This window comes from Eutrigla gurnardus, assembly GCF_963514095.1.
Source record: "Eutrigla gurnardus genome assembly, chromosome: 20".
Classification (NCBI taxonomy): Eukaryota; Metazoa; Chordata; class Actinopteri; order Perciformes; family Triglidae; genus Eutrigla; species Eutrigla gurnardus.
The window spans coordinates 11,845,629-11,864,165 of record NC_139931.1 but is presented as its reverse complement, the minus strand read 5'-3'; the positions used below and the strand labels follow the sequence as shown (position 1 = coordinate 11,864,165).

The following is an 18,537-nucleotide window of genomic DNA, read 5'->3' as shown; positions in this document are numbered from 1 at the left end:
ATCGATTAAATCTTCAGCTACCGCTTTTGTTCACTTCTCTGATTACAGCAGTTTGTTCTTTTTACACGTATACATTGGGTTCTTTTTTCTGTTTGGTTTGTGCTGCAATAAACTGCCTTTTTCCATTATGTGTGTCTGTTATGTGTGGAGAGTAACAGAAAGACAATGAAAAAACCAGTGATTCTATGTATTATTATTATTTATTTTTTTAATGGTTCCCAAACAGGAAGTTAATGGAGATGTTGGATAAGGCAGCTAGTTGCATGGGACATGTGTGCTCTGGCTCCATCTTGTGGTTCAACATTGTAAAGGGTATGCATGCATTAATTATTAATGTATTGCATTAATGCTCAAAATCCTTATAAATTCCTTCAAACAACCTTATAGGGAAACATGTGGCTAGCTAAATAATAAAAATATGACCAATCTTATTCCGACCAGGTTGGACGAATGATTCCTGTTTGAATGCAAACATGGTGCACAAAGAAAAACTACTATTCTATTCTATTCTATTCTAATATCTATCTGTCTGATTTGTGTTTGTGACTGATATACAAGTAGTAGGAAAATATTGATATTTTTGATATAATTATAATAGTCACTTGGACTACATTTGAGGCCTTTGTTGGTGATTATTTTTGCAGCAGCCAGTTTCTCCCACATCAAAGTATATTTAAAGTGAGGTTTGGACCTCCTGAGCCCCTGTAGTGACCTTTGGGGGACCACACATCCACATTGTGAATAGACCCCCAGGGTCTGGACGTGGGTTTGAAGAGCAGGAGGGGAGGGGCCATGAAAAAAAAAGAATTCTCAACAAAGTGGATGGGAGCTTTAAGTTTTTTCGTTTTAGTGTGCGTGTGTGTGTGTGTGTGTGTGTGTGTGTGTGTGTGAGGGGGGTCCCTTCAGGAGACAGATGGCTGTGATGGCCAATAAGTGCGCAGTAGTATTCTGCAGCAACCAACCAGATCGCCCTGCCTTGGAATCACACACTGCACGAGCTCCTTGCACACACAGGTCGAGCCGAGCTGTTGTGTGTGTTGTCACTTTGCACAGCAGCAGAGAAAGCTGCACCTCGTCCCGGTCCCGGTCCCGGTCTCTGCTGGCGTCTCCAGACTGCAACATGAAGGACGACGCGCGGTTCCTGAAGATGCGTTAAACCCGCAAAGCTGCGCTCGTCTCTCTCTCTCTCTCTCTCTCTCTCTCTCTCTCTCTCTCTCTCTCTCTCTCTCTCTCTCTCTCTCTCTCTCTCTTCAACAACACCAACATCATGGTCATCATCACAAAAGGAAGCTCAAGCCGGGCGCAGAGTTCTGGATCACCACCGTGGAGGATCTGAATGTGGCCAGAAAGAAAGTGAACGACGGAAGAAGAGAGAGGAAAAACCCGTGTGTGCGTGTTTTCATAAGCGGTGTTCGGAGTGGGGGATGTCGGGTAGAAGTGGAGGAACGCCTCGGGGGTGCAGCAACCCCAGCCTGCAGCCCCTCAGAGCCACAGTCCCGTACCAGCTCCAGAGGGGCTCAGTTCTCCTCTGCAGGGAGGTCAAGACGGGTAAATAAGGAGGAGGAGGGGGGGGGGGTCAACGCTGCATTCACTTCCATGTTGAAAAGTTTGTCTGGTGCCACTTTATGATCAATATCTGACTCGGACAAAGCTTTAATTTACTGAATGCATTTCCTTTCCCAGAAAGTAGAGTCTAAATGATTAACTATGACAGCAGATTAATCACTTGAGTCATTTTTCAAGTAAACATGCATAACTGTTGCTTGTCCAGCTCCTCCAGTGTGGAGACGTGCCTCTGTCCTCTGTCTTATTATGAATTCAATATGTTTAGGTCTTTAGACAAAATCTACTGCATGTGGACACCATTGGTTAATCGATAGGTTGATAGGAAAATTAATCAATATTGCAATGCATTAAAGGAAAAAGGTTTTTTGATTGAATAAGTTCTCACATTTAAATGTGTGGCCCCTCACACAGAAACGATTTATTTACATTTAATTTGAGTAAAGTAGAGCAACTATTTGATTTCACCACTTCTACGTTTATTATGACAGGAAATGCTTCTCCTGTGAATCCAGGGAACTATTGACTAACTCACCAGCGAAGGCTTTCTCACACTGAAACATAACACCATAGCTCCCATAATGTTATTTGGATACTCGGCCGCCCCTTTGCACTCTGACCTGTGGGATTTCGGCAACGCGGTGGCGGCCTCAGGAGCCTCTCTTTTGTCCGTTCACTGTAACCATGCAGGTCACATCTGCATGTAGTGATGACGGTTATTTATACATCCTGTCTGCCCTGCAACATGACAACATACTGCGTGTGTGTGTGTGTGTGTGTGTTTGCTGGGTCGATATTGTAGCCTGTGGTGACTGCTGCTGGTGTTGGATGGCTTTGCTCCAGGTCAAAGGCACGGTCCACACCTGCCAGAGATTACAGAGCTGCCAACGTGCACACACAAATACACTACACACTGCATGCTTATTGGTGGGGAGGAAGCCTGGTAGCAATTTTGTGAACAACTGCCACTGCTGTTAAAATACTGTTTAGCCTCTTTAAAAAAAGAGTTATGTGTACAGACTAAACGTGATCACACAGGCAGGAGTTTCTTAAACTGCCAGACAGACATTGTTCCGACAAGAGTTGAGGCATGCTCACTGACTTATTTGATTTCCGTTGCCAACAGCTGACAGGACCACGGCTCGCCCACCGAAACCCACCATCCGCCGGACTTTGTCTTTGGACGCCATCGTGGGACCCTACTTGCAGGGACAGTGGCCCAAAGAGGCCGAGAGCCCGGCGGTTACCTGTGTCAATGACAAATCCACACAGGTGAATATGAATACATCATGACACTGTCATATTAGTGGCGCTATTAGTTGTTACCTATTAATTACTGTTATTTAAAAACCCAGACCTAGAGGAGCGTCGGACTGTTGTACCAGTACTACTGAGAACACTTTCCCCGTCAAACCTGTTGCTTCATGTTGCAGGTAGAGATAAAAAAACAAAAAGCAGACAGGAGACCGAATGTTTTCTCTGCCTTGCTTTTCTTGTATGCTAAGGATTTCTATAGAGGACACCATATCTGATGTTGGCTCTGCAGGTGTCTGGTAGTTCCAGTTCGGCGCTGCGGGTAGAAGGCAGCCAACTGGAAATAGTTGTTTTTGTTCTTCTTTAAATGTGGCTCTTCTTCCCTCGCTCCCCCCCCACGACTGTATCTGCTCCTAACTAGTGCACAAAGCCCCCGACCAACATCACCAAGCGCCGCAGCTTCGTCTTCGCTCCTGACACAGTTTAAACCCCAGCGAACCCCCTTTGCCTCCATTGTGAGGAACAGACCCCTCCTGACCTCATTATACAGACACCCCATCCCCCAGCACTCTCCTCAACCGCACACACACACCCCACCCAGCACCTCCTTCTGCCATAGTCCCTCTGCAATTCTTCAGATTATATAACTGACATCTCTGATGTGGATTTGTATTTCTGGAGATGGTAAAATGATGAGGTTGTTGTTTGCAGTCAGTTAGTGAATGAATGAGAACCTTAACAGACGATTTATAAATGTAGTTAGCCTTCTTTAACTATAGTTACATATAGGCAGTACTTCTGTTCAGATGTGCATTAATTTGTGAAATCATATATCAATCAATTAACTAAATTGCATCAACGAAGCAGAATTGCTTAATATTCTCCACAACCAACCTTCCAAGCGTGAGGATTTGCTGCTTCTCTGATCACTATCATTTTAAGCTGAATATCATTTGGTTTCGGGCTGTTGATCAGACAGAGGAAGCGATATGTTTTGACATTTGACAGACTGATTTATTAATAGTCAAAATAAAAATTAGTAGTGATATTCTCATGATTGTGGCCATGTTGCAAACAGGAATTAAGTACACATTTGTCTCCCAAGCTGGAAACACTAGCCAGACCAAATGCTCTGCTACCTTGGAGTCTTTTTATAGGTTTGCGTCCCATGATCCCCCTCTCCGTGTTTTGGGCAGGGTGGGGATGTCGGTGTTGGAAGACTGAGGGGGGGTTGGCAGCTGTAACTCTACACCGATGTCACTGTATGACTGACTCATGCCGCGTTCTGACTTATTTAGCCGGGCGATGCACTACTTATGAGTCGACTGGCAGGACAAGATGGTGTCTGTGTTTTCCTGCAGGCAGTTAAGGCACCAGTAAGATTTCTCCTAGAGAAAGAACGGGATTTTTGGAGACCATGACAAGGCCATACTGCAGGCAGCGAGAGCTCAATATGTAACGTTAGCTGCCTTATGAGTGGCATGGACGCTAGTGAGTGGATAGGATTGTTTGGAAGCGTGTGAAGCAGTTGACTGGACTCACCAGAACTGTGAGTATCTGATCCCGTGGGTCACCACAACCTGGCTTTCACCTGGCGATGATGAACCGCCAGTCGTCTGCTCCCAGTCAACAGCCGGGAGCGGCCGACCCGACTCCCTCTGGTAGAAAATCAAGAGTCCACGTGAAGAAATCGGTACGGACAAAAAGAAGAAGTGCACATAAAAGTCCTTGTTTTTCTGTTTGTCTTAGTTTTGTTCACAGTATTTGACTTTGTGAATAACAAGGTTGTTTATGTGTGTGTGTGTGTGTGTGTGTGTGTGTGCACTGAGGTGTCGAATGCTGATACTTGCACTGTATTTATAGTCTTTACAGTGATGTGGTTTAGATGTGTGTGGAAGCAGGGCTGTTTTGCAGCTCGCGGTGGTTTTCCCGTCACCTTCCTCTGTGCAGCTGTTGTGGGGCAGGTGTGTAACACAGCTGTGGGGCTCCACTTCTGTGTCTACACTCCAGTCGTATTGTTGACTGCGTTATACAGAAAATGTAAGAGGCCTCCAAAAGCGAGGATTGAAAGCCCCCTGCAGCCCCCCAAGAGTTTGTTATATAAAAACGCTGGATTCTTTATTCACATCACTGTAATAAAGTTTTTTATTTTTTTCAAAGACTCCAAGTTCGTGGACAGAGGAGACCCGAGGAAGGAGAAGTGCCGGTGGGCACAAGCGCTCGGCGTCCTGGGGCAGTGCCGAACACCTGAGGGAGGCAAGTAACAGTTTATCGCTTGTAGCACCTTGCTAATCGGCTCTGCTGTCTCCCACTCTTACTCACGCCCTTTAGTCTGCTAGCATGCAACACTAATGGCCCCTCAGGAGAAAGTGTGTAACCTCTCCCTTTTCACAATGAATGGACTCCTCATCGTTCTCTCCACTGCCCCCAGGTGGCCAAGCTGAGGAACCAGTTGCAGAAGCGCTCCCGCCACGTCCCTCCCCCAGCAGGGTATGAGCTGCCCCACCATCCCCTGCCAGCGGGCCATGCAGCCGGTGTCACTCAGGTAGACCTATGCTGTGATGTCTTGGGATGACATTTGAGGGAAATACACAAAGAACAAGGTTTCCATGACGTCCATTGATGCCAAGCTCTCCTCCACAGGCAGACTAGGAAGCGCTTAGTAACAGGGATATAAAATAACAGCGGGGCTTTTCTTAGGAACTGCTGTCATCATGTCTCAAATGTTACGACCATGCTGTCACATGAAAGACCATCTGAAACCAGCATATCGTATTGGAACAAGAATGAAATCTTCGGTCTCTCATGTGTACATTTGAGTCTGTTTAACACTGAATATTACAAACTTGGTACAATTCAGACACAGGCAGTGTAGAATCAGCCAACACGAAGGAACTGTTGCATTAAGAACACGATTAAGCACACTCCCTCTTCATCTAAATCGTTTTTTTTCACCAGACGCTGCCTCTGATGCCGCTGAACAGACTGGCGCCACGGCTGCGGCGTAGTGTTGAAGGCCTCAACCTGGAGCTGGAAGAGGTGTTTGTTTCTGAGAAACCCGACGATCAGCATGAGGTGAGGCCACAGAGCTGAACTGTTGATGTATGATAAAGAATGTAAATGATCAAGTTGAATTATGTATAAATGACTTTTTGATCTCAGTTGAGATACCGAGGCTGCTTTCAAACAAACTCCTGCTAAAACAACTTCATCATAATCATGAGATAATTGACTTATTCGTCTTTACCAACAAACATTCTAGCCTTTTTGTAGTAAGTATTTGTTTCCTCCTGAATATTCCAGATTTTGGATATCCCAGATGGCCACAGGGCCCCGGTCCCTGTCCAGAGATGCAGCAGTGGCTCTCAGAGTGAGCCCTCCCCTGGCCCCTTGGATCTGGATCCTTCCCTCCTCTCTCCCTCTCAGTCCCCCTGTCCTTTAGATCCATTGCTTCTGTCTCCATCAAATTCCCCTTCTCCACTCAACCCATCTCTTCTGTCCCCAACACATTCTCCCTGTCCCATAGGAGAGCCAGGTGAGACACCTCTACAATGTTGTTGTGTACCTTGTATGCTGAGGTCTGTAATTTTCAGATTATTAATAAAAGTTTGTATATTTGTGTCGTGCAGAGCCAGTAGACTGTGAGACGCTGTGTCCCGCTCCGTCCACATCGCTCCCTTCATTTGCCCTGGATCCTCCTCTGTTGCAGTCCTGCTCCTCCGCTCCTCGTCCCAACAAAACCTACTCCTTCCAGCGCCAGCCGCCAGAAGGCTGCGAGCGAGTACGAGTGTGCGAGGAGGCGATGTAAGTTAACACCTTTTAGACCAAATCATCATATAATCATCATATCCCAGACACTGTGGCTTATCCTTTTTTTCTACTCTCTTAATCTATTTCCCTCCAGGTCTGCCTGTCAGGATGAGCCTCTCCTCCAGCCATCCTGCCCTGATCCCAATAAAGTCAACTTCACCCCCCATGGAGGCTCCGCTTTCTGCCCTGTCAGTCTTCTGAAGCCCCTCCTGCCCTCCATGGACCTCCTCTTCCGAGGCCTGTCAGTCACTCCGGTCACTGGCTGTCCAGGTCAGGCCTCTCCTACCAGGCACCTTGGCATGCCGTAGATGGATGTCTGAGCCGTGCCTCCTCTCAGGACTAAACCACGCTGCACTGCCAGAAACCTACAGGAACTGTTTTTATATGCTATCATACACCTGTGGCCACCTGGCTCATCACTGCTGTAACGTGCCATGATCACTGTGATCAAAATAAGAGACTTTGTGTCGCATACTTTCTTGACTTTGGCCCAAAATCTGTCTGCTTTACTGATTATTTCCACATGCAAGATACTTTTGATTTAGCTGATTTACTTCATCAGCACTTAGTACCCTCCATGTGGACTATGGATTACCTACAGGGCTGAAGTTCTGGAAATGTTGAAATGCTGGCTTTTGATGTTCTTTTTGATAAAGGTGAAAATTGTTTAAATTGTGCATTGTAACAAATACTGCAGTCTGCTAGGGAAGTTTTCATTTTTAATGGCAAATTAAGCGAATTCAGAGTCAAAAACCCAAGCACTTACAACACACGAGTATTACTTTTTTACTACCCATAACTGCTTATTAAATAATTGTTAAGTTTAGGTGAACTTTGAGCGTTTGCAGAATCAATGTACTTGATGGGTTGATGTTGATTGAAGAAAAAATATTTTTGGCTCAGTTTAATGATGGTCTGCTTTTCTACAGTATTTCTAGGAAGATATATATATATTTTGTATCTTTGTAAGGAGGCTAGAGATACTATTTTTGTACTCACTGAAAGAAATCAAATTGTGTTTTTCTGAAAATACTTTAATGATTTATCAGCAGGAATTGATGCTTTATTAGCTTTACTTGCCTACATGGGGCTTTGTTAACTTTTTAAGAATTTAAGTGGGTCAAGCTCTGAGCCTCTGTGGTCATGTGGTTCTGGCCAGAAAGCCTTAATGTTTCATTATTCAACTGGGATATGAAAGAAGTTTGATCGCCTCTGCTTGAGTTAACTTTGAATTAGTCTTTGTCTGCATGATCACATGCAGCACTGATTAAACAACATACCTAGACATAGGTATTATTTCCTCAGCCTTGTTTCATCAGGCCTGATCATGCACCCTTTTCATACTGTTAATGTTTAGTGTGCCATTGTGAAGAAAATAAAATGTTAGAAAATAGATTTTCTCTGCGTTTAAATACCTTCCATACTACTTTTAATTCCTGTGGCCTATTCTTGTTGTTGTGGTTTCCCAGTGACACGTGGATTTGCGGTTTTTAAATCAAACACCGCCCTTTCATCCAAATTCGCTTTGTGATTGGTCGAGAAGGGGACAGTTGCATTACGTAGACCAATGAATTTAATCCACATCCTACGACGTCTAAAAGGCAAGGGACTATTTCAAGAAAGGACCTCATATGTTTTTGCTATAGCTGCCTTTGTAACTGCCACGCGACATAACAACCAAAATAAATGAATCACAATATTACAAGAAAGCAATACAACTTTAAAGTACTTGTAACTTTTCTTGAGTATTTCCATTTCCTGCATTTTGATGATCTTGTAAGTGATGTATAATTATACAGTGATCTATGATCAAACTTAAGGTTGAGAATAGCTTAATAGAAAACATATCCGGCTACCCAGCATATGGATTATAAAAAAAAGTAATTAAAATGAGCACCACCCTGCTGCAACAGTGATGAACACAATAATGCATTAATAATTATCGGTAATATAAAATCTGAATAATGCATGAAACGTTCATTTTCTGTATTATAATAGGAATACTTTTGTATTTTCACTCGAGCACACTTTTGAATGCAGGCCGTTTACTTGTATGGTCTTGATGGTCAGATTACACTGAATAAAATCTGAATTTTCAGGCATCGCTATTGACCCCTCTGAGGTCCTTTCATTAAACCATTTTCCTGACGCGACCGCTTTCCCCGCTAATTAGAGGCATTCGTTTCTCCATGAAAACACGAACTGTACTCTGACTGTACCGTAACAGACAGCCGGGTTGGAAATGGGACGTTTTTGACATTTGACTGAGAAGAAATTTAGATTCAACAATGATACAAAACCAACAAATTACATGATACCGGACTGTGCAGCTCCAGACCATTCAAGGTACCGCTAGAGAGCTTTGGCATAATAACAGTTACTGGACACAATAAGGTTTGACGGCAAACCTTTCACCCACCACAGAAACCCCACACCTAAGCTGAAAACACGAGCACCACTTCCGGGCTCGTCACATCGGCTATAGTGGAGCGGGACGTCGGTGTGAGGGGCGCGGGGAGCGGAGCGGTGTCGATTAACTTGCCCGGGCTGCAGGACGATAGCATGGCTACCGGAAAGGGAGCTGCGAGGGTCCCCTCGATGTGGGACAGCATGCGGATACGGTTCATCGTTTGCTTCCTCGGAGTTTTCGTGTGTTACTTTTACTACGGGATATTACAAGAGATTATGTAAGTAACAGCTGCTTGCTTTATGTCACAGTCTTTCCTGTCCTCTACCAAACTCCATTCAAAAATCTGCTGGTTTAATGTTAGCTTGCACGTCTACAGTTCCCGAATTAATACGAGCTCTAGTTTTAATTTGATATAGATATAGGTAACCCACAACAATGTACGGCATGTGCTAGTGTGTTAAATCTATTCGTTTTGCAATCACATGCCAAGTATACAAAGTTGTCTTCACCAATGCGAAAGGCATTTTGGACAATCAGGTGGTCTCTATTCGTAGTTCACTAATGCTATTGTTTCATTATCCCAAATAAATGGGTGTGTAATGTGTTTACAGCAAATATATTATTTTTCACGCTTTGATTCAATGCCCTTTAAAAAAGATAAGTCATAATTGTTATTTGTAGTTCTAGAAAAAGCACATGAAGTAAGGGCAGTCCGGGTTCTATTACATGTCACATACTGAGGCATGACACGGGTGGTATGTTGTTGCCCGAGTCACTACTGGGGACAGGGATCATATCTGGTTACAGAATGATCACTCGAAAGTAGTGTCTCACCCAAGCTGCAGCCCTTTTTATAAACTGAAATGATTGACCTCCACTATATGTTTTTATTAAATGATATTGGTATTAATTGTCCTTTTGACACCAACAAGAAAGCAACACTGTTGAAGATTTTTGGTCCCCCAACCAAATGTCACCAGCATTAGCCCACCCTGTCAGTTGCAATTCAATGCATTGTGCTCTCTCCTTTCTGAGGGCAGGAATGCCTTAGCAGGCCACTTCAGTCTCAGATTCAGATTTCCTGTGATCTCTTGTACTTTATACAGTGTTGTCTCTCTAACTCTTCCAGCACTCGAGGGGATTATGGTCAGGGAGACCAAAAGGAGAAGTTCAGATTCGCCCGGACATTGGTCTTCATTCAGTGCATTGTCAGTGCTCTGTTTGCTAAGATCTGTGAGTATGTGCTGTACAGAAGAGACACAAAAACAAATCAAAAGTCCCAAGTATATTTCTGACGCTAGATCTTCCTCTTTATCATCAGTGATCTTTTTTTTTGAGGGCTCCAAGCCAGATCACACCAAGAGCTGGCTCTATGGGTTGTGTTCCCTCTCTTATCTTGGAGCCATGGTGTCCAGTAACTCTGCCCTTCAGTATATCAACTACCCCACACAGGTGAGTCTGCCCTTTTTAGATGAGGCAGAGCTAGTTGGTCAACATGATTCTTTTGGATGCATTAATGCTTGGTGCTATTGTATCCTAATGAAATGTTTTGGTCCTGATAGGTGTTGGGGAAATCCTGCAAGCCCATACCAGGTAAATCTGATACATATCTTAAACTGTACGGGGGCTGAATATTTGGGGTTAAATACGATAAGCGTCATAACCTGAAGGAGTGCTGAAATACTGTACATCCCCATGTCTTTATGGTACTTGACAAACAAGCAAGTTTCTTTCTAAACTGTCAAGGACACTGAGTAAGCAGTTTCTTTTCACATGTGTGGTGTTGAGAGCACATATGGCAGGTTACAGTCTTATCTCAGCTTCGTTATCTTTTGTTACACATATAGAAACGCACAGAATCCATATTTTCCACTACCAGGGATGAAGGTTTGACATTTTGTATCCGGGGTAGGATTACCTCTAACCTTTGGGAGGTGTCACCCCGGTATCCATGGCTAAAAAGTGTCCATCATGGTGTTGTTGCAGTGATGATCCTCGGTGTGACAATACTGAGGAAGAAGTACCCGCTGGCTAAGTATCTGTGTGTGCTGCTTATTGTGAGCGGCGTAGCGCTGTTCCTCTACAAACCCAACAAGAGCTCAGCTGTTGCCGATGACCATGTTTTTGGGTTTGGAGAGATTCTGTTGGTGAGTTCAAACCGCTTGTGTTCCATCCATTCCACCTGTAGTCCATTTATTGCCACGTGTTGCCAAAGTGAGTCTTACTGCTGTGGCCATATTGTGACATCTGTGTTTCAATTCGTCCCAGCTGGTCTCTCTGACGTTGGACGGTTTGACCGGTGTGGCCCAGGACCACATGAGGGCTCGCTTCCAGACGAGCGCCAACCACATGATGCTGAACATCAACATGTGGTCCACTCTGGTGCTGGGACTGGGTGAGTCCACCATGCTCTCTGCCAAACTCTTTTCTAACCGAATATGTGCCATGAAGTGCCAGGACTGGTTCAGTGCCGCCAAACTGAAAATGTTATGTCATAATTAATTGTGTTTTCATTATACATTCAGAATGGATAGCTGCTTTGATTTAGTAGATAATGACTATCCGAATCCAAGTAAAAAAAAAAAAGCTCCATTGGAGGCTCTTTAAGAGAAGGTGAACACTATTCTCCCAGGAGCCAAAAACTCATTAATTCAGTCAAGGCAAAGTGTTCAGTGTTATCTTTATAGATAAGGAATCCTGCACCTCAAAGCCCTCAGTTCTGTGGGGAGGTTGCTGTAATATTCTCAAGACTAAGGCACATAAAACAAATATAATATAATGAGGCGCTTTCTAAGGTTCGCCACTAATGGGCTGTAAGATAAAGATCAAAAGGTCAAAGCCAGTATGAGAACTGAGAGACTGTTATCATTCGTATAACTAAACTAATTGGCAGTGCCTGCTATCTCTTAGGTAATGTCCATTTCTCTTCCACATCCGCTTTTAGACGTTCATGGACCGTGTTACACTCAAGAAATGCTTTATTTGTTTTTCAAAAAGTGATAAATTCTGTTCCAGGCTGGATTAAAACGCCTTCAGAGGTCCTCCGCTTTAGTTTCTGCACATACCAAAAACCATACCTGCTATATGTCAAGTTCATAGCTTTGAAGTGCTGGTATTTCCTAAAATATAAAGGTATTTTAAGGCTTAATCTAACTGCAGTTACTTTATTACACCACTTGGTGGCGCCATATGCCCACACTATGAACACAATGATCTGATTTTCTCAGCACATCAGTGCCAAGGAAAAGGCAAATATATGTGACATACTGATAAAATAACTGAGTTGTTTTTGAAATGGCATTAATGTTCACTTCCTTTTGACGCTTCCTTCCTCTCTCTCTTAGCGGTATTGTCGACTGGGGAGGTGTGGGAATTCCTAAGTTTTACTGAACGGCACCCAAGCATCATCTATAATATTCTTCTGTTCGGACTGACCAGTGCTTTAGGCCAGGTGGGTGGATGTATTCTTGCATGAGATGACGGGTGATGTTGGAAGAATCCTCCTTAATCCTTTAGTTAGATAAAACGTTTTTGAGAAATGCTCCAAATTCCTTAATGTGTGTTTTGATTTTTAAACTCCTTTACCAGACCTTCATCTTCATGACTGTGGTGTACTTTGGGCCTCTGACCTGCTCCATCGTCACCACCACAAGGAAGTTCTTCACCATCCTCGGCTCCGTTATTCTGTTTGGCAACGTCATGAGTATGATGCAGTGGTGTGGCACCATCCTGGTGTTCCTTGGTGAGGGTTTATTCTGGTTCAACGCTCCGTTGCCCTGTCTGGATTCATTTTCAGTCTCACTTGCTTTTTTTTACCCTGAATTTTCCTCATTTAAAACAGTGTATAACTGTAGCATCTATGACGGCTCATAACGCTAGCCAATTTGTGCAAAAACATGGTTGAAGCCTTCACCTGAAGCCCGAGACGGTTACTGTAATTGTTTGTTATAACAAACAATTAGGTCCAATTGGGGAATACTTGGGCTTCCTACGCAAACCATTTGGTTGAGTGGTAAATTATGCATTGGGATTAAAGCTGAAGGAGAGTCAGCAAATATAACACAGGCATATCTGGAGAAGAAGCTGGAATGCTCAGATTATTGAATGTTTCTATTGGTTAAATTGTTAATTTTATTGGTTAAATCCAGAGTGTAGAAGAACTTGTGTTTCAATGCTTTTCTTTGTGCCTTAATCCAGCTTTGTTTTTTGTTTTTTTCTCTTTAGGTCTGGGATTTGATGCTAAATTCGGCAAAACCCCCAAGAAGACGACGCATTAAAACATCCAGGGCACTCGAGAGAAAAAGAAAGATTGCAAAAGGAAACACTCTATAGCCATAATCTTATTTTCACAAGTGGTCATGTACAGGCACACTGTATGTGTCTATGATTCATTCAAGTATGGTCAGATTTTTTTATCTTAACTGTATTTAAAAGAGAGTCCAACTTCTGTGTGTTGTTAATTCAAGTCCTGAATGAACCGTAAAAAGCCTTCAACATCTTTTTTTTTTACCATAAGACACCATGTTTTTGTGGAAGATTGGACCGGCTGAAAGACACGGGTGGAAAATACTGTATTAGATAAATCTCTATGTTTCTGAAACCAGCTCACCTCCCTTGGATGGATATTGAACCCCAAGATGTTTCCAGCATTTTACTCATGAACTTGCCTCCAAGTAAGACTTGGTTTACAAATTGATGCTTGAATATGTGTAATTATCACATATGTAGTTTATTTCTTGGCAAACAATCAGCCAAGTGTCATGTCATTTATAAAATATAAATGGTTGTATGTAGTGTGTCATGTTCAATCTTACTATTGAATTGTTTTTATTTTCTACAATATGAAAATGAAACTTACCATAAAAGGGAAATTTGTAATACTTCATGGTAATTTTCTGTTTATTACATGGGCTTCACTTGATTGGTTCACTTTTGGCAGTAGAGATACTTGTCTCTGATTGGGTGTTGCTTGTTGGAAATGGCTGGAAAAATGCAAACAAATTGTTCAACAATCAATGCTGAAAGTCATTACCACCAGCAACTTATGTACCTCTTATACCCAAGGAATTAAAAATTACATTACCAACTAGTTTTAACACGTATTGCTTAAATGGTGGTTGAAAGTAACTAAGTACATTTACTCAAATACTGTTCTTAAGAACAATACACAATATAATGAAATAAATGTTGATGGATTAAAGATCAAGGTTACCCAGCAGTATGTAAAGTAATTCAATTAAGTCCCACTTTTACCACCTGAAACATCAAAGCGATGAACACAATAACCTGAAGTATAATGTTATGCTACCACTTATGTACTTTTATATAAGCTACTGATAGCAGGACTTTTACTTGTAATATATAACTAATTTTACACAGTGACATTGCTACTTGTACATAAGTAAAAGATTAGGTACTTTTCCCACCACTACACCTCAACATTTTTGAAAGAAGGAGCACAGATGCAACTGAGCACATTTGATTTATAAAGTTAATATTTGCCCAAAATGCACAATTACATACCTATATTAATAATATTACTACTTATTATTAATTATATAGGGGGGAGTTCCTTATGGTTGAAGATAAATACGTATGGACTTTCTTGAGAAGTTTTCTTCTCATCTGATGGAGACAAACAGCGCCCCCTACTGTCAGAGTATGATAGAGACAGCAGCTACGTCTACTGTTATCTCCATCATCTCACAAACATGAATTAATTACATACATAGACATTTTATTTATTTTTCCTTCAATGCTGAATTTGTTTAATTGTCCAAAGAGTAACTAATACAGCATGAGGTAGAATTGAAAATGAAATGATCAAATATAGCCTCAATTTTGTGAAACGGGATTAAATACACATTATATAAATGATATGGTTTAATTTCATTAATGAGAACCATCGGCCCGGTACGTGTGTATGGATTTAGTTTTATATTTGGGTTGAAATCTGACCATTGGAGCAACATAACAACCGATGTGTTTCTTGCCGGAATAAAACACATTGTGGTAATAAAATCTGAAGCGACACAGCATCGTATTGATGAATCCATATTAAACTACTCTGTTTTCATTACATTCATAAGACGTAAATATATCCGCATTGTACACATAATAATTAATAAAGAATATTTTTCCACCGTCTTTCAGGCAATATGTCTGGCACCCCATTGGTGTTTTCAGCGGCCTTTCCTCACCTTCCGACCGATTAAATAGCGCAGTGTTGTTGGCAGGGCTCTCCATAATCAGTTTATTACTGTACACCGGGCTTCACTGATATCAAAATGCTCGCCGTAGTGCGCAGACAGCTCAAAAGCCACCCGGCTGTGAGTATAACCTGCTCATATTTAACTAAGATTCGTGTTAAATGTTATATTTGAAACGGCGTTGACATTTTTGAGTTTGTTCTGCTAACTTAGCTTAGGCTAACTAGTTAGCGTTAGCTAGTAGTCTGACTTTGACCGCACTGACTTTGAGAAGTTATTTTTAAATGTGAAATGCTGTTTAATCTACTATTACTCTTTATCAGTTCTGGAGTAATACACAGTTTCCCAACGTAGTGAGTGACATTGTCCTTGGAGTCAAATCAGGTCACGCTTCACCCACAAGCCCCGAGAAGAGGGTCCGCCCGGCTGAAAATAGCAAGTTATGCTACTGGTTAGCGAGTTAGCGTTAGCAAGTAGCATATCTAGATGTTTACTCTCACTGGCGCTTTTCCGAGCCACACGTGTTATTAATGTACAACTTGTTATTTGACTTAAGTAAATTAATTCAGTCAAGAAGTGTTGCCTGAAATAAAGTTGTAATAACGGCAAGTAACGTTAGCCTATCAACATATAGCAGCTGTAGTCTAGAGGGCACACAATCTGAGGCAGAGTGATCACATTATTAAAGTGAAGTAATACTCTACAGTAAGTTTTGAAGCTGTTTTGCCCCAGCAGGTCTTTTCTGTTTATAAAAGCTGTCAGCAGGTTTGCCGTGTTTACTGAGGAGGTGCTTCCTTGAGATGTGACATTTAGTCATTGTGTTAATGATCGTTTCTTGTCTTCCTGTCTGTTGCCTCCAGCTGATCCCCCTCTTCTTCTTCATCGGCGGAGGCGCAGCCATGTCCATGATGTACCTCGCTCGCCTGGCCTTGAGAAACCCTGATGTGTGGTGAGGACTCCAGTCTTTTATTCTAGTACCTCTTTACTTTTGCCCTTTTCCGAAAATGGCGGGTGGGGTGGTTGTACATGTAACTTGCATCTATTCAGATGATCCGGTAAGGGAAAAAGGTAAAGAAGATGACTGTTATTGTAACTAAATATGTTACTACTACTAGCCTATGAATGTCCGTGTCACGTTACAGACCCTCCTGATTTGACCTTTTTATAATGTTCACCTGATTTCTCCTGCAGCTGGGATCGCAAGAACAACCCAGAGCCCTGGAACAAGATGGCTCCAACTGATCAGTACAAGGTGTGCCTTCTTAGGAAAATGTTAATACTCCTGTTGTGTTACAGTCTGGATGTTTCTGTGCTGAAGAATGTAGGTGGTTAAATTAAGGGATCATAGTTTGGATCTTTGCCAGGCTTGTTGCTGAGCCATGGATCATTCCTTCAATTGGATTAATCAGATTAACTAATCTGGCTAATGTTGATTTGTAACGGATCTAAAGTCATTAAGTACTCATGCTATTATTACAAAAGTAATAGACATTTTCTGTCTATTACTTTCTGTACATTGAAGTATTTTACTTTATTACGAGACATTTTTAAAAGTCTTTAAAAAGTTTAAAAATCTCACCTTTTGTTGCCAGGGGATTCATATGGAAAAGACTTTGTTGTTGTTTTGTGATTTCAGTTTTATGCAGTCAACCTCGACTACAGCAAACTGAAGAAGGAAGGCCCTGACTTCTAAAGATCACGTCTGCTGGACCAAAAGCACAAAGATGAGCTGATCCGCACAGTCCCATTTTGAACTCCTTCCACAAGCCTGAGGGAGGCACACAGAGGCATAACCCGCACACTGATTCATATTTAAGTTTCCTCATTGCATCCAGTTGTCATGTGGAAACCATGTCTCTTTATTTCTCATTTTCAATGGTCATCAATAAAGTAGAAGAAATTCTTTCTTCTCCATACAGAGAAAAAAGTACCGGTTTCATTCATTCTGATTCCATTTTTGGGCACTTTGCTTTCCATGTTCCTGATCTTTGGTCATATTGTTACTTTTAAGGATATTGCATTACCACCTAGACCAACCTCTGCACTGTGTTTACAGTTATGTCATGCACTGCTGTTACTATATAGGCTATGCTTTCACCTCATTTCACCCTGCTCTAACCAACTGTGGGTGAGTTATGTACTGCAGGGTTCTTGGCTGCTGTCCAGAACCTTATCGGTATGTCTGGGTCAGACTTTAACCTGGTCACATTTGAGCAGTGGGCTCCCTCTGGTGGCGGCTGTCAGTCCAGAAGACGTGACGACGAAATCTCATCAGTATTTAGTCCGGTGTATGAGGCCTGCCAGCTGCCCATTATTTCTGATGCACATATTTTACAAGCTTTCAGAAGATGCTGTTGGACGAATGAGACAACATGGCTTCCTCCCTGCAAAGGTCGACTCGTGTTTGTTTAAAGCCATAACATTAACGTGTGGCACTGAACAGTGGCAGGACATGTGGAGGCGTTTCTCTTTTATAGAATGCCATCACTCTCTCAGACAGACGAGTTTTTAAATGTCAACAGGTCGCACTGTCCTATATGCAGCTTGGGGAAAATGCGACAAGGATGAGCAGCCAACGCAGTGCAGAAAATGTCAAGGACACCTTCATGTTTGAATAGAAGATCACGTCTAAATCTTCACCCACCCTACGACTGGAGCGCTTGCGTATCTCTTTCATCTGGGGGAATTCAAATTAACTGATGGCACGACGTGTAATAGTGCTTCGTTTTGGAACAATATTGACTTTAGTCAGCAGTATCGGTGAACTAGTTCTTGAAAATGAAATGCCTTTAATTTCCCAAGTGCAACTATTTTTTGATGTAACTTGAGGTTTTTCATCTTAACCAAAGCAAAATAAAAGCAAGTGACATGCTGTTGCTGTGCCTTATCTCATGCTTCTACTAATGACAACACTTTAGTCATAAACCAAAGGCTTTGGCACTATGGAAAGTTACAGGGTTGCCAAAGGGCAGTGTAACGTCTTTACCAAACTTTATGTCAAGACATTGAAGTTACAACCAGGAATCACAATAAAAAAGTACAAGTATCAGCAAAGTAAGTAGGATCCATCCTGTGGGGACCATGAATGTCTGCTCCTAATTGGGTTTCAATGCATTTAATCTAATGACTAGATTGGTGGTCTGATCACTGTTTTGTGTAGAGGTTAAAATAATTGGTGGAGTCATAAAGACCACATTTATTTGTTTTCATATTTGACCTGAGAGTTTGATTCAGGGTTATAGTGCAGTACAGAGAAAATAAATTGTCCTTGCCCATGTTCAGTGCTTTGTT

The 18,537-nt window shown here is 42.2% G+C and overlaps 3 protein-coding genes across 4 annotated transcripts; all 3 read left to right on the top strand.

Moving 5' to 3' along the window:
- Positions 1–1,313: 1,313 nt before the first annotated feature.
- On the top strand, positions 1,314–8,211 carry fam117aa (family with sequence similarity 117 member Aa). Of its 2 annotated transcripts, XM_084036484.1 has the most exons (8): positions 1,314–1,548; positions 2,690–2,835; positions 4,978–5,073; positions 5,249–5,362; positions 5,776–5,892; positions 6,121–6,352; positions 6,447–6,621; positions 6,722–8,207. In XM_084036484.1, the coding sequence occupies exons 1-8, from the start codon at positions 1,425–1,427 to the stop codon at positions 6,933–6,935; spliced, it is 1,218 nt and encodes a 405-aa protein (XP_083892610.1). In that variant the 5' UTR covers positions 1,314–1,424; the 3' UTR covers positions 6,936–8,207. The 2 variants fall into 2 exon arrangements, with proteins under 2 accessions (XP_083892610.1, XP_083892611.1); XM_084036485.1 differs by lacking the exons at positions 1,314–1,548; positions 2,690–2,835 and adding an exon at positions 4,019–4,510 and having other exon boundaries at positions 6,722–8,211.
- Positions 8,212–8,797: 586 nt separating this feature from the next.
- slc35b1 (solute carrier family 35 member B1) lies at positions 8,798–13,917 on the top strand. The gene is made up of 10 exons (XM_084036486.1): positions 8,798–8,973; positions 9,052–9,314; positions 10,167–10,270; positions 10,359–10,489; positions 10,600–10,630; positions 11,024–11,184; positions 11,306–11,432; positions 12,382–12,488; positions 12,626–12,779; positions 13,262–13,917. The coding sequence occupies exons 2-10, from the start codon at positions 9,190–9,192 to the stop codon at positions 13,312–13,314; spliced, it is 993 nt and encodes a 330-aa protein (XP_083892612.1). The 5' UTR covers positions 8,798–8,973; positions 9,052–9,189; the 3' UTR covers positions 13,315–13,917.
- Positions 13,918–15,213: 1,296 nt separating this feature from the next.
- Positions 15,214–17,176, top strand: ndufa4a (NDUFA4 mitochondrial complex associated a). The gene is made up of 4 exons (XM_084037581.1): positions 15,214–15,366; positions 16,107–16,195; positions 16,438–16,498; positions 16,883–17,176. The coding sequence occupies exons 1-4, from the start codon at positions 15,325–15,327 to the stop codon at positions 16,937–16,939; spliced, it is 249 nt and encodes an 82-aa protein (XP_083893707.1). The 5' UTR covers positions 15,214–15,324; the 3' UTR covers positions 16,940–17,176.
- The last annotated feature ends 1,361 nt before the right edge of the window (positions 17,177–18,537 follow it).

Coding starts and splice junctions, on each gene's coding strand:
- fam117aa (XM_084036484.1), top strand. CDS start 1,425: ATGTCGGGTAGAAGTGGAGGAACGCCTCGGGGGTGCAGCAACCCCAGC. Junction 5,074..5,248: donor GTGCCGAACACCTGAGGGAG/GCAAGTAACAGT, acceptor CACTGCCCCCAG/GTGGCCAAGCTGAGGAACCA. Junction 6,353..6,446: donor CTGTCCCATAGGAGAGCCAG/GTGAGACACCTC, acceptor TGTGTCGTGCAG/AGCCAGTAGACTGTGAGACG.
- slc35b1 (XM_084036486.1), top strand. CDS start 9,190: ATGGCTACCGGAAAGGGAGCTGCGAGGGTCCCCTCGATGTGGGACAGC. Junction 10,631..11,023: donor ATCCTGCAAGCCCATACCAG/GTAAATCTGATA, acceptor GTGTTGTTGCAG/TGATGATCCTCGGTGTGACA. Junction 11,185..11,305: donor GGTTTGGAGAGATTCTGTTG/GTGAGTTCAAAC, acceptor AATTCGTCCCAG/CTGGTCTCTCTGACGTTGGA.
- ndufa4a (XM_084037581.1), top strand. CDS start 15,325: ATGCTCGCCGTAGTGCGCAGACAGCTCAAAAGCCACCCGGCT. Junction 15,367..16,106: donor AGCTCAAAAGCCACCCGGCT/GTGAGTATAACC, acceptor TGTTGCCTCCAG/CTGATCCCCCTCTTCTTCTT. Junction 16,196..16,437: donor TTGAGAAACCCTGATGTGTG/GTGAGGACTCCA, acceptor TTTCTCCTGCAG/CTGGGATCGCAAGAACAACC.